Source organism: Balaenoptera physalus (assembly GCF_965194825.1).
Source record: "Balaenoptera physalus genome assembly, chromosome: 10".
NCBI lineage: Eukaryota > Metazoa > Chordata > Mammalia > Artiodactyla > Balaenopteridae > Balaenoptera > Balaenoptera physalus.
In genome coordinates, this window is record NC_138889.1 from 28,071,700 (window position 1) to 28,083,938 (window position 12,239).

Sequence of the window (12,239 nt, forward strand, 5' to 3'; positions counted from 1 at the left end):
TGTTTTATTTCTATCAATTCATCACTGGTTTATCCTCTCCAGCATCAATTTAAATCTCTCTTCACTAGATCCAAATGAATGAGACAATTTTCCAGCTTCATTTCCTGCTGGGGGACATCCCTCTTGGGCCTGTACATACACACACACACACACATATACACACTGTATCTGGAAGGATAGAGGAGAAAATGATGTTTATCTTTGGGCAAAAGGACCGGGAGACGGTATGGGAGTGAGAATATTTTACCGACTGTACCACTGTTTGAAGATTTTCTGTAAGTGTATCTATGACCTAGGCCCCTCCCCCACAAAAAAAATTAAAAAAAATAGCGTTAGATTCCTATCTACCGGCTTGTGACAACAAGTTAAAGAGAAACGTGAATATATGATCCAATTTTTTAAAAAAAATTTAAGAACATCAGTAAAAACAAACAAAAAAAAGTCCAAAATATGAGCATATCGTTTTATTGGGCTGTGTGAGGCTACCTGTACAGCCTGGGGAATCCACGGAAAGCCCCGCCTTCATCCACTTCCCTGGAGCTGATTCTCTCCCACTCTCCGGCCCGCCTACCCAAGCCCCAACCCCGCCTTCGCCCCGTCCCTGGGCCTAGTCTCTGCCCACCTTCAGGCTGAGACTCCAGCCCCGCCCCCCAGATCCGGTCCCCAGCCACAGCCCCGCCCCCAGTCCAGTCAAGGAAAGGGTGTCCGCTCACAACCCTGCCCTCTGGGCTTGGTTCCGCCCACAAGCTGGTACCTGCCCACAGCCCCACCCCTAGAGTGGGTCTCAGTCCCTGGCGCTGACCCAGGCCACGGCTCAGCCTTGCACTCACTAAGCAAACGAGAACACCTCGTCGGAGGCTTGGGTGCAAGGCCGCCGCCCCGCCCGCTGCCCCGCTTGGCACCTTAACCCATAGCCCCGCAACGTCCCGCTGTCCGCGGGCGGCCAGGCACCGGAAACTGAAGACCTTGGCTACAGCCTGAGACCGGAAACGGAAGCGGAAGCGCCGTGGGGGTGCCGAGGAAGGAGTCGCGGGGTGGCTCACTGCCTCCAGTGTGAAGTTTTCTCCGCGGCGGGCTGGGTTCACGTGGTATGTTCAGCCTTAGTGCAAGGGTCAGGATTCTGTGAGCGGCGGACAGGCCCGGGGCTCCCGTAGGAGTCTAGGGAGGGGCATGGGTCTGGGGCACCCCCGTCCTAGGCTCCGGCATTTCTCCGCCTTTCCCACGAGCCGCGTTTCCAGCCCTGGGGCCACAGGCTCACCCCACTGGTTGGCCCGGAGCCTGCGTTTCCTCCTAGCTCTGGGCGCCGCCGTCCCCTCCTCAGAGTTCCCCCTCTCCCCATCCTTTCCCCGGTGTGACTTTGCCCCCAGGGGACTTTTAGTCACGTGCGGAGGCATTGTTTTTGTTGTTACAAAGGGGAGGGGCTGCTGCTGGCATCTAGTGTGTGGGGGCAGCGGATGCTGCTGGACGGCCTACACCGCCCTGAACAGCGCCCGTGACGAAGCATTATCCATAGTGCCCGGGTTTGGAAACCCTGCTCTAGGGTCTTACAGGCTTCAAAGCCCTGGATGAACTTAGAGGTTAGCTGAGTTACTTGTAGCGCCCCTGAGTGACAAGTCGTATTAAAAGCGTCTGGAGTCACAAAAAAATCACTCTCCAGCCAGATGAGTTTCGCAAGGCGAATGAATGTACACCGCATGAAGCCTCTTTCTCCCACTTGGAGAGCAGATGGCTGGATAGGAGTCAGGAAAATCCAGCCATAGCCAACAATTACACGTTAAATCAGTACAGTAACTACAAAAAAGTAAAGCGAGTGGTGTGGTCTTTCCATCCAGCAGCTATTATGCCCTATAAAAGACCTCAAAAGAAATCTTTGTACCCTTCTTTTTTTTCCTACAGACAAATTATCTCTGGAGTTCAAGTGTGAGTTGAAACCAGCCTCAAGTTTCACCTGTCCTCACTGACCCGTGGATTTCTGTGACCAGGTGAGCACCATGTGGAGCTTGTAACAACAAGTGTCAGCAGCCTCAGCTGGCAGAACTGCTACTAGGCCTTCCCTGTGCTCAGGTGTAAACACAAGGAGCCACTAAGAGTGAGGGCATCTTAAAAAAAAAAGATTTATCTTTGATGGATTATATTCAAGGGAAAGATAGTAAGGTGTGTGGTGATGTGAGTGTAAATAAGTAAATACAGTTATGTGCAAATAAATACACATTAAACAAACATGTAAATAACTATAAATAAGTGACAGAAATATAGATTTACTTGCATTCCATAATACTAAAAATTTTAGGTTTATATATATAAGTATAAATATATAAATTTTTAATGTATATATCAGGATTACTCAGCAACCTTCCTCAGGCCCAGTTCAGTTTGACTTCTAAAACCCTATAAATCTTCCACTAAGGTTCAAAATACAGGGGTACATGAGGGAAAAATAATTTGAACTTCTTCATATTGGCAACAGAAATTTAAAATTGTATTGACCAGCAACCAGATGTATTTTCTGTTTACAAGTGTTTTCTGTTTTGTTTCTTGTTTTGTTTTTTGTTTGTTTTATTTTTTCTTCATGATATTGAAAATCACTTGGAGGAATACTAAGCAACAACTTGTAGATTGAAGTGTAGGGCAGTAGTTTCCAAAGATTGTACTCTACAACTTGCCTTCTAATAAGAATTACCTTTGTTTCTCTAAACTTTTATGAAATAACAGTCTGGTGATTCATATTACAGAGAATCACTTTGAGTAATTTTATATTGTTGGGTTTTATCCATTGTGTGTGTGTGTGTGTGTGTGTGTGCACGCATCTTTTTTGTTCTATCTTTCCTGTAACATTCTTAAGGGGAATGCTTGCTTGACATGCAATAGATATTCTTCAAGTGCACAATTTATGGTGACCAACCATCCTCTTTTATTCAGGACTGAGCGGTTTGCCAGGACACGGGATATTTTGGGTTCAAATTAGGATTAGGACTCTAGGTAAACCAGGATGGCTCGTCCTCTCCATGAATCAGGCCTAGGACCAGATGTATAGGGACCCTGGAGAACCAAACAGACTTTGTCCTGCCTCTGTGAGATTTATATTCTAATAGGGAATTTGGATTTTAAACAATTAATGACAAGAGCGATGGGGGAGGTTGGCACAGGAGAACTCAACCTGAGGTTAACAGGGAAGCCCTCCTGAGAAGAACTGATATTTATAAAAGAGCTAAAGTTGGGAGTGGATTTAGCTAGGCATGGGGTTCAACAGAGCAGTGCAGGCAGAGGGAGCTGCATGTGGACGGCCCGTGAGGCAGAGAGCCTGGTGTGCTTCATGGCCCGAGAAGACGGGATGGCTGAGGTAAGCCGGTCGAGGGTTGAGGGGCACGAGTCAGACTGAAATGGTGAGCGGGCAGGGTCAGGCCAGGCATTATTGTGGACACTGTTCTAAGACAGGGGGAAGACACCGAAGAGGTGTGAGCAGCAGAATGATTGGACCGTGCACGTGGATTAAAACGGACTTCAGGATTACGAATGAAGACTTCAGCGGCAAGGTGTTAGGGAGGCTCAGGGAGTGAGATGATTATTCCCTAAGCCTGGATGATGTCTGTAGAGTTGGAAATGCTACTAAAAATTCATTTTCTCAGTCCTACAAGCCACATTTCAAGGAGCCACATGTGATTAGTAGCTACCATGTTGGACAGAGCAGTATAGAACATTTCTTTCTTTCTTTTTTTAAAAAAAATTCATTCAATTTAAAATTAAAAACCCAGTTCACTCATTTCTCCTACCCCATCCCCCACCTCCTGCAGCCACCCGTCTCTTCTTGATCTCTGTGAGCTTGTTGTTGTTGCTGTTGTTCTTTAGCTTGTGCATATAAGAGAGATCATATGGCATTTGTCTTTCTCTGATTTATTTCATTTAGCATCATGCCCTCGGGGTCCATCCATGTGTGGCAGATGACAAGATTTCCTTCTTTTTTATGGCTGAATAATATTCCACTCTATATATACCACAGTTTCTGTATCCATTCCTTCACTGATGGATCCTTAGGTTGTTTCCATATCTTGCTATTGTAAATAATGCTGCAGTGAATATGGAGATAGGTAGATAGATAGATAGATAGATCTTTTTGAATAGTGTTTTCATTTTCTTCTGATAAATACCCAGAAGTAGAATGGCTGGATCATACAGTAGGTCTATTTAAAAATTTTGAGGAACCTCCATGCTGTTTTCCAGAGTGGTTGCACTGGCTTACATTTCTAACAGTGCACAGTGGTTCTCTTTTCTCCACATCCTTACCAGCACTTATTTCTTATCTTTTGCATAGTAGTCATTCTAACAGGAGGGAGGTGATATCTCATTGCAGTTTTGATTTGCATTTCCCTGATGATTAATGATGTTGAGGTTCTTGGCCTGAAGTCAGCATCAGGAGCCAGGGGCTCAGTCTGGGTGGCCTGTGCCAACAAGGGCTTTGTGACATGAGCCTCCTGGAGACGCCATGGGTGTTTGAGATCTACCTTGAACAGAACGTATCCCAGTAAATATCAGTAATTATGTCCTATGAGCCATGAGGCATTCTGATCCAAGGTCTGGAAAGTCAAAAAACAAAAGGAGATCATCTTTCAGAGGGACTTAATGCCCTTTTCTCTTACCCTGATTACTAACTTCTCCAGTAAAATGCAGAAACTGCGTTAATGCTCTGTGCGTACTTTGCAATGGAGACTATGCTTCCAAAGCATTAAATTTACCACCATGCCCATGTCCTCAGAAGAGGGTTAGGCAACATACAGTTTGTTTCCATGGGGCGTCTCTGTCCTTAGCAGTTACGTTTGTGGTTAACTCTGGGCATGTCAACAGGTGCCCTTGCTGTGGAGAAAGGTGATAGCAGGGCTGCTGATCTTTGTGATGGAATTTCAGCTTTGTTTTCTCTCCTATGTGTGAGGACATCTGCCTGCCCAGTGTGTGTCCCTTCTAGCTGTTTCATCTCAAGTGTCCTTCCCTTTTTGTCTCTTTCTCTATCATTTAGCCAAAATATGGAATAAAACATTTTATGGCAATAATTTTGTGTATCTGAGTAGTACATCAGGACAGTTGCCCTTAAATGACATGACTGGGCCATTCTCCCTAATGCTGTGCCCTCTGTTTAGGTGGCTTTGGAAGAACTACCAATACATCCTGGTATTTCTTTTTGCCATTGAGGGAATCAGTAAAGACTCCCATCTGCTCCCCAATCTGTCCTTGGGTTTCAACCTCTACAATGCCTTTCCCAGTGACCAAAGGACCTTGGAAAGTGCCCTGTTTTGGCTCTCTGGAGGAAATCAGACTCTCCCTAACTACAACTGCCAGGGACAGAGAAAATCTGTGGCCATTGTTACAGGAACCACGCTGGCATTTTCAGCCGAGATTGGAACAGTTCTGGAGCTCTACAGAAGCCCACAGGTGAGTGGGTTTTTAATTCTGAGGAGAAAAGTCTGGATTTTCATCAGTGCCATTTTCCCTCATCTGATCAAAAGGAAATGTAGAACCTATGTTTACGTATCCCATGAAAGTTTAAAATATAGCCCAGGGAAATCCTCGGGTTGTGAAATGATGAACTGTGACAAGAGGAGGAAGAGGGACAGGGGTAGTGCAGGGGATGCTGTGAACCTCAATCCAGATTCCTGCCTAGGGCCATTGTTTCCATTCCCCAGCTGCTGGGAATATTGACTGTTGACATCTGACAGCTGTGTGCTTCTTAGGAAATATCCACAGCCAGGGGAACTGCCCCATCCCAGATTACACCTATCTGAGGGGACAGCTAGAGACCAATGAATGGCAGATATGGGGATGCAAAGGCCTGGATATGTGGTCTCAATTTGGGACGACACTGAAGGATCAGCTGAGACTCAGTTATAACTATATTGAATTTTTCCTCTCCTTCTGCCCAATCCAGCCTACTCACATCCACACAGGTGCATCTTGGGAGCACTCCTAATAAGCTTTCTACACCCAACTGTCCACCTCAGTGACTCTTCCCAGTGACCCAATCTGAGGCAATCGGCATTCAGGAGGAGACATTACTACCAAACAAGGCAACATTAGCTTAGGAGAATTCTATCCTGGAAGAATTATTTTTTAGAAAATCAGAGAGGGTAGGTGATTGAAGTCTTCAATATGTATAGCTGATTCATTTTGTTGTAAAACAGAAACTAACACACCATTGTAAAGCAATTTTACTCCAATAAAGATGTTAAAAAAGGAAAAAACACATTAGTTGAGCAGTGGTAATACAGTAAGTCCAAAGTATCAAAAAATTAATACAGTGAGAATTTATTTCTCTCCTAGAGTTTTCACCCAACATTGGTCTCTGGGGGAGAAAGGACCCTTCTCCCTCAGTTACATGGGGCAAGGGTGATGGAGACTCTACCATCTTGAGGATGCATCATCTGAAGTTCATGCCTTCCTCAATTCTCAATGCAAGGGAGGCATAGCACAAGTGGTCCTTTCACGTTTGTGTCATGCTTTGCTCTGGAAGTAGTTTATTGATCAAAACTTGTCTGATGTCTCACCCTGACAGCAATGGGGCTTGAAAACATGGTATTCATGGGCCCATAGTGAGAAAACTGATCATCTCTACAGCAGTCTTTCTATTCACCCTATATTCTGGTCACTTGTCTGCTCAAGCTGAGAATTTTCTCACCTACCCACTAAGGAAAACAACCCCATATCCCACCTAACTCAGAATCAGGCTATTTTTTTTCTTATTCAGGTCACGTATGGTCCTTTTGATCCCATCCTGAGTGATAAAGACCAGTTCCCATCACTCTATCAGATGGCCACCACAGACAGCTCCCTGGCTCAAGGAATGATCTGGTTATTGCTGCATTTTGGCTGGACCTGGGTGGCGCTATTTGTATCTGATGATTTGAAAGGCGAGCAGTTCCTCTGGTATCTGAAAGCAGAGATGGTAAAGAAAGGTATCTCTGTGGCCTTTACAGAAAATCTCCCTGCTACTAAGAAAATGTATGGACTGAGTGATGTGACTTTCATGTCCAGAATCAGAGTCTCAGCTGCAAATGTGCATATAATGTGTGGTGATACAGGGAGCCTTATGACCCTAGGCATGACAGGAGAATTTTATTTAACCTCAGGGAATGTGTGGATCATGGCAGCAAAGTGGGACATTGTTACGCATGAGACAGACTGCATGCTTCACTCTTTCCGTGGGAGCCTCTCATTTTCACAACAGAAGAGGGAAATCCCTGGTTTTCAAAACTTTCTCAGGACAGTTAACCCCTTCAAATACCCAAGAAGACTTTTACTTCAGTAGATTCTGGTTTGACATATTTGATTGTTCACTTGCTGGATCTCATTGTGGAAAACTCAGAGACTGCCCACCTAGTTCTTCCTTAGAGTTTATGCCAGTAAATATTGACATGATGACCATGTCTGTCACCAGCTATTTCATCTATAATGCTGTGTATGCAGTGGCCCAAGGGTTCCATGAAATGCTTTTGGTGAAAACGGAAATGGGATCTCCAGGACGTAGAGGCCAACCTATGCTTCCTCCTTGGCAGGTAAATGCCCTCCAGAAGCAGGGCCTGCATTGATCACCTGATGGCATCTGGAGGTACTATACTGAGATATAACATCATGACCATGCTTTTGTCTCAAGATCAACAGAATCAAACAAAATGGATGGAGCTAGTTATAGGCATGTCTGCAGTCGTTACAGCTATTTGCAGATTTCTGCTATTGGGAGCTTCAAATACAAATTATTTAATTAGAAAGTGTATCAGGGAACTTCCCTGGCGGTCCAGTGGTTAAGACTCTGGCCTCCCAATGCTGGGGGCACGGGTTCAGTCCCTGGTCAGGGAACTAAGCCCCACATGCCTCATGGCATGGTCAAAAAAGAAAACAAAAATAATAATAATAACAACAATAGAGGCTGCCTCTATCTGGTGCTAGTCCATAAAATAAAATAAATTAAAAAAAAGAGATTGTATCAAAAATGTATTTTCTAATGTAGGATGAAATACTGTAAAATATCCAGAGACAACTCATGATGAAACAGAGGGCTATCAAAATTGGCCAAATCGGGACTTCCCTGGTGGTCCAGTGGTTAAGACTTTGCCTTCCAATGCAGGGGGTGCAGGTTCGATCCCTCGTCGGGGAGCTAAGATCCCACGTACTTTTGGACCAACAAAACAAAACATAAGATAGAAGCAATATTGTAACAAATTCAATAAAGACTTTAAAAATGATCCACATCCGCAGTGGTTAAGAATCCGCCTGCTAGTGCAGAGGACATAACCGGTCCTACATGGGCAATTTACGCTGTAAATGTCATACCTGGTGCCGCCGCTGCCAACCCCGCCGTGGGGCCCCAGTGGGCTGTCACCCGCTGGTTTTGCCCTCCTGGGAGGCTGCCACATCTGACCGGAACCACCTTGCTGCTCCAACACCTGCCTTCTGCCCTAGTCGCAGGCTGTCCCACCGGGATCGAGTGCCTTTATTGCCTGGCTTTCACATCGCGCTAAAATTGCAGTATCCCATCCAGCAGGCCAGGTACTCCCGGCTGGGGATGCTTCCTTTGGTGAGCTGGAGGGACTCGCCAAAGAAGCCCGTGCTGTCTGCTCATAATTCGATCATGGTCGGCCACTTGAGAGCCATCAAGAGTCCTCCACTGGGGCACAAGTTTACCCTCCTGCATTCACCAGCTGAGCAGGTAGTCAAGGTTAGGAAGCCAATACCATCCAGTCACCTCCCACTTCCTTCCCCAAAGGAGAGGGAGGTGAAGGTCCCATCCCATGCCATGGTGTTCTCTGCCCCAACCGCATGCTGCTCCCTGCTGCTGGAGAGGCCAACAAAAGAAGTGCTGGGTGAAGACCACCAGCCCATATCACCAGGCTCACTGATGTCTGGGAAGGAGCTGCAGCGTGAAAAGTCTTCACACATCCCATCAAGAAGTTCCTCTTCCCTGCTATCTACCAGCAGTAGGCCTTGCAAGCAGAAGATTCCCCTGCCGCTTTTTCTGCCACTGCCAGGGCTGAGGTCGCCCCCATCGGGGATTGAGGCACTGACATGGGATCGAGGTGAGCTGCCCCCTCCTCCTAAGCTTCCGTGCTTGGCTCTTGCCAAAAACCCAGGCACCTTGGAGAAGAATACTGACTGTCAGTGGAACAAGATCCTGAAGAATATAAGGAAGGTCCAGCCACCGTCCCAAGAAAAGGAACCCCCAACACCCATTTGTGTAGATTCTACCCCTCCTTTATACTTACGTACCCCTCTTCCAATCCCTACCATCAATCCCTCTAGTTTAACTGGGCAGCCCATGACTTCTATGGCAATCCCTTCCACCAGCATGGTCACGGCATCTGGAAGTTTGACTTGCAGCCTACTGTACATCCTGATGTCTACATGGACACTATTGCCCCTTCCCAAGCTGTCATTTTTAGGTCTCCCCCAGGTTTCAGGGTGCAGCAGAGGCACCCTGCAGGGGTACCAGTGTCCATCACCCCACCTGTGCCGATGGTCCCCTGCACCACCCCAATTTTTAACCATCCCTTTGGCCCCCAAACCAACCCTCAGCCCATATTTGGGACCTCTGATGGGCAGCAGAGGGCCTCTCTCCCTGGTGCTCCTGTTTTCTCCAGCCGCCATTTACGGCTTCAGCTCCTGTTTTCTCCAGCCGCCCATTTACGGCTTCAGCTCCTGTTTTCTCCAACCCCCCATTTATGGCTTCAGGTCCTGTTTTCCCCAGACCCCCATTTACAGCTTCGGCTCCTGTTTTCCCCAGACCCGCATTTACGGCTTCAGCCATCATCAGTGCTTCAGCAGGCAGCACCTCTGACACTGAACCTATGGACACCACACCTCCTTCCCAGGCTGTCATTTTCCAGTCTGCCCCTGTCTCCAGGCAGAGCCAATAGCCATTTCGCAGGGCTGTTCCTAGTTCTGGGAACACACCACCCAGTGGTAGCAATGCCTCAGCCCATGCCTCGACTCATTTACCTGCAACACCGGCCAACAGATAGACCAACTCTTCAAGCTTGCTTGGACCCAGGTCTCCTGTCTCAGGCCACATTGGGGGCCAATGATGGGCAGAGGCCTAACGATTATTTTCTATTGGGGAACCCTGCAGCCTCAGTGCAAGATAAAGTCCTAGTCGCTCCTGAAGGCTAGCCACCGCGAGTCAGCATCATGCAGTCAGCTTTGCCAGCTTCCCTATTCGCCACTACCAGCAACACGCAGCTGGCCTTTGGCGACAACCCAGGCATTCTCCCTAGGGCTGTGTCCATTGCTACTGGCTTTGGACTTGCCACCAGGATGCCCAGTACTGCGGACAGTAGCTCGCTCTTTGCCAACACCACACCGGGCCCACTGTTCATGGGACCTGAAGACCCTTCGGCCAGTGGGAGCCTTGGAGTTGGTGTGTCAGCCCCCGGCCTCACTCATTCAGAGGCATCCAGACCACTTAACTTTGGGGCAGGACTAAGTGGGGCACCCAGCACCGCTTCTGTTCCTACTTTGGGCCAGACAACCTGCCATCTACCTGACCATGGCAAGGCTGCTGCAGTAGGAGGGGCAGGCACCATCTCAGCATTTGGGAACATACCTGATTCCACCTTAAATCCAAATACCTGGGGCCTACCTGGGCGGAATACAGGTGGTACGGTGATGGCAGGGGACAACACCATCCCCACGATGGGAGGCCCTAGTGTTTCTACTTGCCGTCACTGCACACAGGGCCCATCTGGACGTAGAAAATCTACGTTTAAAAGTTCCATCACCAAGGAGAAGAAATCTGTGTCAAGGGACATGTCAGTTTCCACCTTCCAACAAAGCACACCACATCTATTGGAGTTGCAAGTGTGGTTACCACCAGTGGGTTTCAGCACACTTCTAGTTCTACCTTATTTCCTAACACAAGGGGCCCACCTGCCCACAATCCAGGTGATGGCCATCTAGGAGGGAACAACATCATGCCCATGACTGGAGGACCTGGTATTCCTGCTTACAACTGGGACCCACCTGGCCAATACACAGGTGGTGCGGATGGAGAGCACAACATCTCACTGGTGCTAGGAGGCCCTGTGTCAATAACTGCCATCAGACTTGGAACCCATCTGTGCAGAGAACAGTGGGGGCCATGGGGGACAGCACCACACCTGCTGTGACTGGATATACTTCTGGTGCCACATTCATACAAAGCACCTGGGGATCCCCCTGGTCAAAACCCAGGTGGTGCCATGGGGGATAGCACCATCCATGTTTAGAGAGGAGCCTCTACTCTCAGGAAGAACACTGGGGTCCCCAAGTCAGGGCACCCCTCGGACTTAGATGAGCCAGCATTGTGTTTGGAGGCTCCTGGTCAGGGCAGCTGTGCCTGTGCTCATAGGAGTCTGGCAGCCTCATAACCTGCCCAGGGCTTCATAGGAGCCACCAGCTAATTCCTTTCTTCTATGAAGAAACTCAACAAATGAAGAGCAGATCTTATTCTGCAAACTGTGTGTAACCATGAATGGACTTTGCCTCACTGGAAAGTGGCTCAGCCCCTTTAAGTGAAACTTAACCTCCTCTCTTCCTACAGCAAGCCGGAGGACCACACCTCAGGGGTGTGCAAGATTGTGTGTGTGTGTGTGTGTGTGTGTGTGTGTGTGTGTTGGAGGGTGAGGAGCATATGAGCCCACTTCAGAACTACACCAGACTTGAGAAGTTCCAGTTAGGAGAGTGGAAGAGAGCTGGCTGTATCATCCACTGTGCCATCCCTGGGTTGACTGTTAACTTGGCGGACCCAAGATCCTGGCCAGTTTTCCCTAGACTTGGAACTGGCAGGATGCCCACTGCTGTTTTCAGATGCTTCCTCTCCCCCTATGCATTTGCATCAATGGGCCCTTCTCTTTCCCAGCTTTATGTACTATATATATGTCAATAAAACCTTGTTCATATTAATCTGCTTCTGTTTATGTGTCTTTACTCACTGACTCAGCTGTAGAGGAAGAACTGACATATGTGAGTGGTGATGTGGGAGTCAGACTTAAGACACCAAAATTTTGTGTCCCAGTGACTGGGATGTGGAATTAGGCACACATTATGGCTGCATGTGCTGACTCCTGAAATCTGTTTTGAGTGTAAGAAGTGACAATCAGAAGGGACTAAGGTCCAGAGGAGGGAGAGATGGGGTGACTCACCCTGGCTTCTCTATATGTCTCTCTGTCCCCTCACCACTCCGACCACACTGGAGACTAGGTAATCCCTGATGTGTGATAAGGAAC

At 47.7% G+C, this 12,239-nt stretch overlaps 2 protein-coding genes across 4 annotated transcripts; both read left to right on the forward strand.

The window, feature by feature from the left end:
• The first annotated feature begins 682 nt into the window (after positions 1–682).
• On the forward strand, positions 683–8,227 carry LOC309636394 (vomeronasal type-2 receptor 26-like). 3 transcript variants are annotated; one of them, XM_082409569.1, is made up of 6 exons: positions 683–1,088; positions 1,897–1,982; positions 3,432–3,533; positions 5,130–5,421; positions 6,731–6,938; positions 7,539–8,227. In XM_082409569.1, the coding sequence occupies exons 3-6, from the start codon at positions 3,514–3,516 to the stop codon at positions 7,577–7,579; spliced, it is 561 nt and encodes a 186-aa protein (XP_082265695.1). In that variant the 5' UTR covers positions 683–1,088; positions 1,897–1,982; positions 3,432–3,513; the 3' UTR covers positions 7,580–8,227. The 3 variants fall into 3 exon arrangements, 1 of the variants encoding a protein (XP_082265695.1); XR_014250013.1 differs by lacking the exons at positions 3,432–3,533; positions 6,731–6,938; positions 7,539–8,227 and having other exon boundaries at positions 792–1,088; positions 5,130–5,270; XR_014250014.1 differs by lacking the exons at positions 3,432–3,533; positions 6,731–6,938; positions 7,539–8,227 and having other exon boundaries at positions 800–1,088; positions 5,253–5,385.
• A 57-nt stretch (positions 8,228–8,284) lies between these two features.
• LOC309636393 (nuclear pore-associated protein 1-like) lies at positions 8,285–11,916 on the forward strand (the record flags this gene model as incomplete). Its single annotated transcript, XM_082409568.1, has 2 exons — positions 8,285–9,056; positions 9,761–11,916. The coding sequence occupies 2 exons, from the start codon at positions 8,285–8,287 to the stop codon at positions 10,144–10,146; spliced, it is 1,158 nt and encodes a 385-aa protein (XP_082265694.1). The 3' UTR covers positions 10,147–11,916.
• Between the last annotated feature and the right edge of the window lie 323 nt (positions 11,917–12,239).

Excerpts from the sequence above, each read along its gene's own strand:
- LOC309636394 (XM_082409569.1), top strand. The coding sequence starts at position 3,514 with ATGAAGACTTCAGCGGCAAG. Across the intron at positions 5,422-6,730 it reads AGCTCTACAGAAGCCCACAG|GTCACGTATGGTCCTTTTGA; the intron begins GTGAGTGGGTTT and ends TTTCTTATTCAG. Across the intron at positions 6,939-7,538 it reads AGCAGAGATGGTAAAGAAAG|GTAAATGCCCTCCAGAAGCA; the intron begins GTATCTCTGTGG and ends CCTCCTTGGCAG.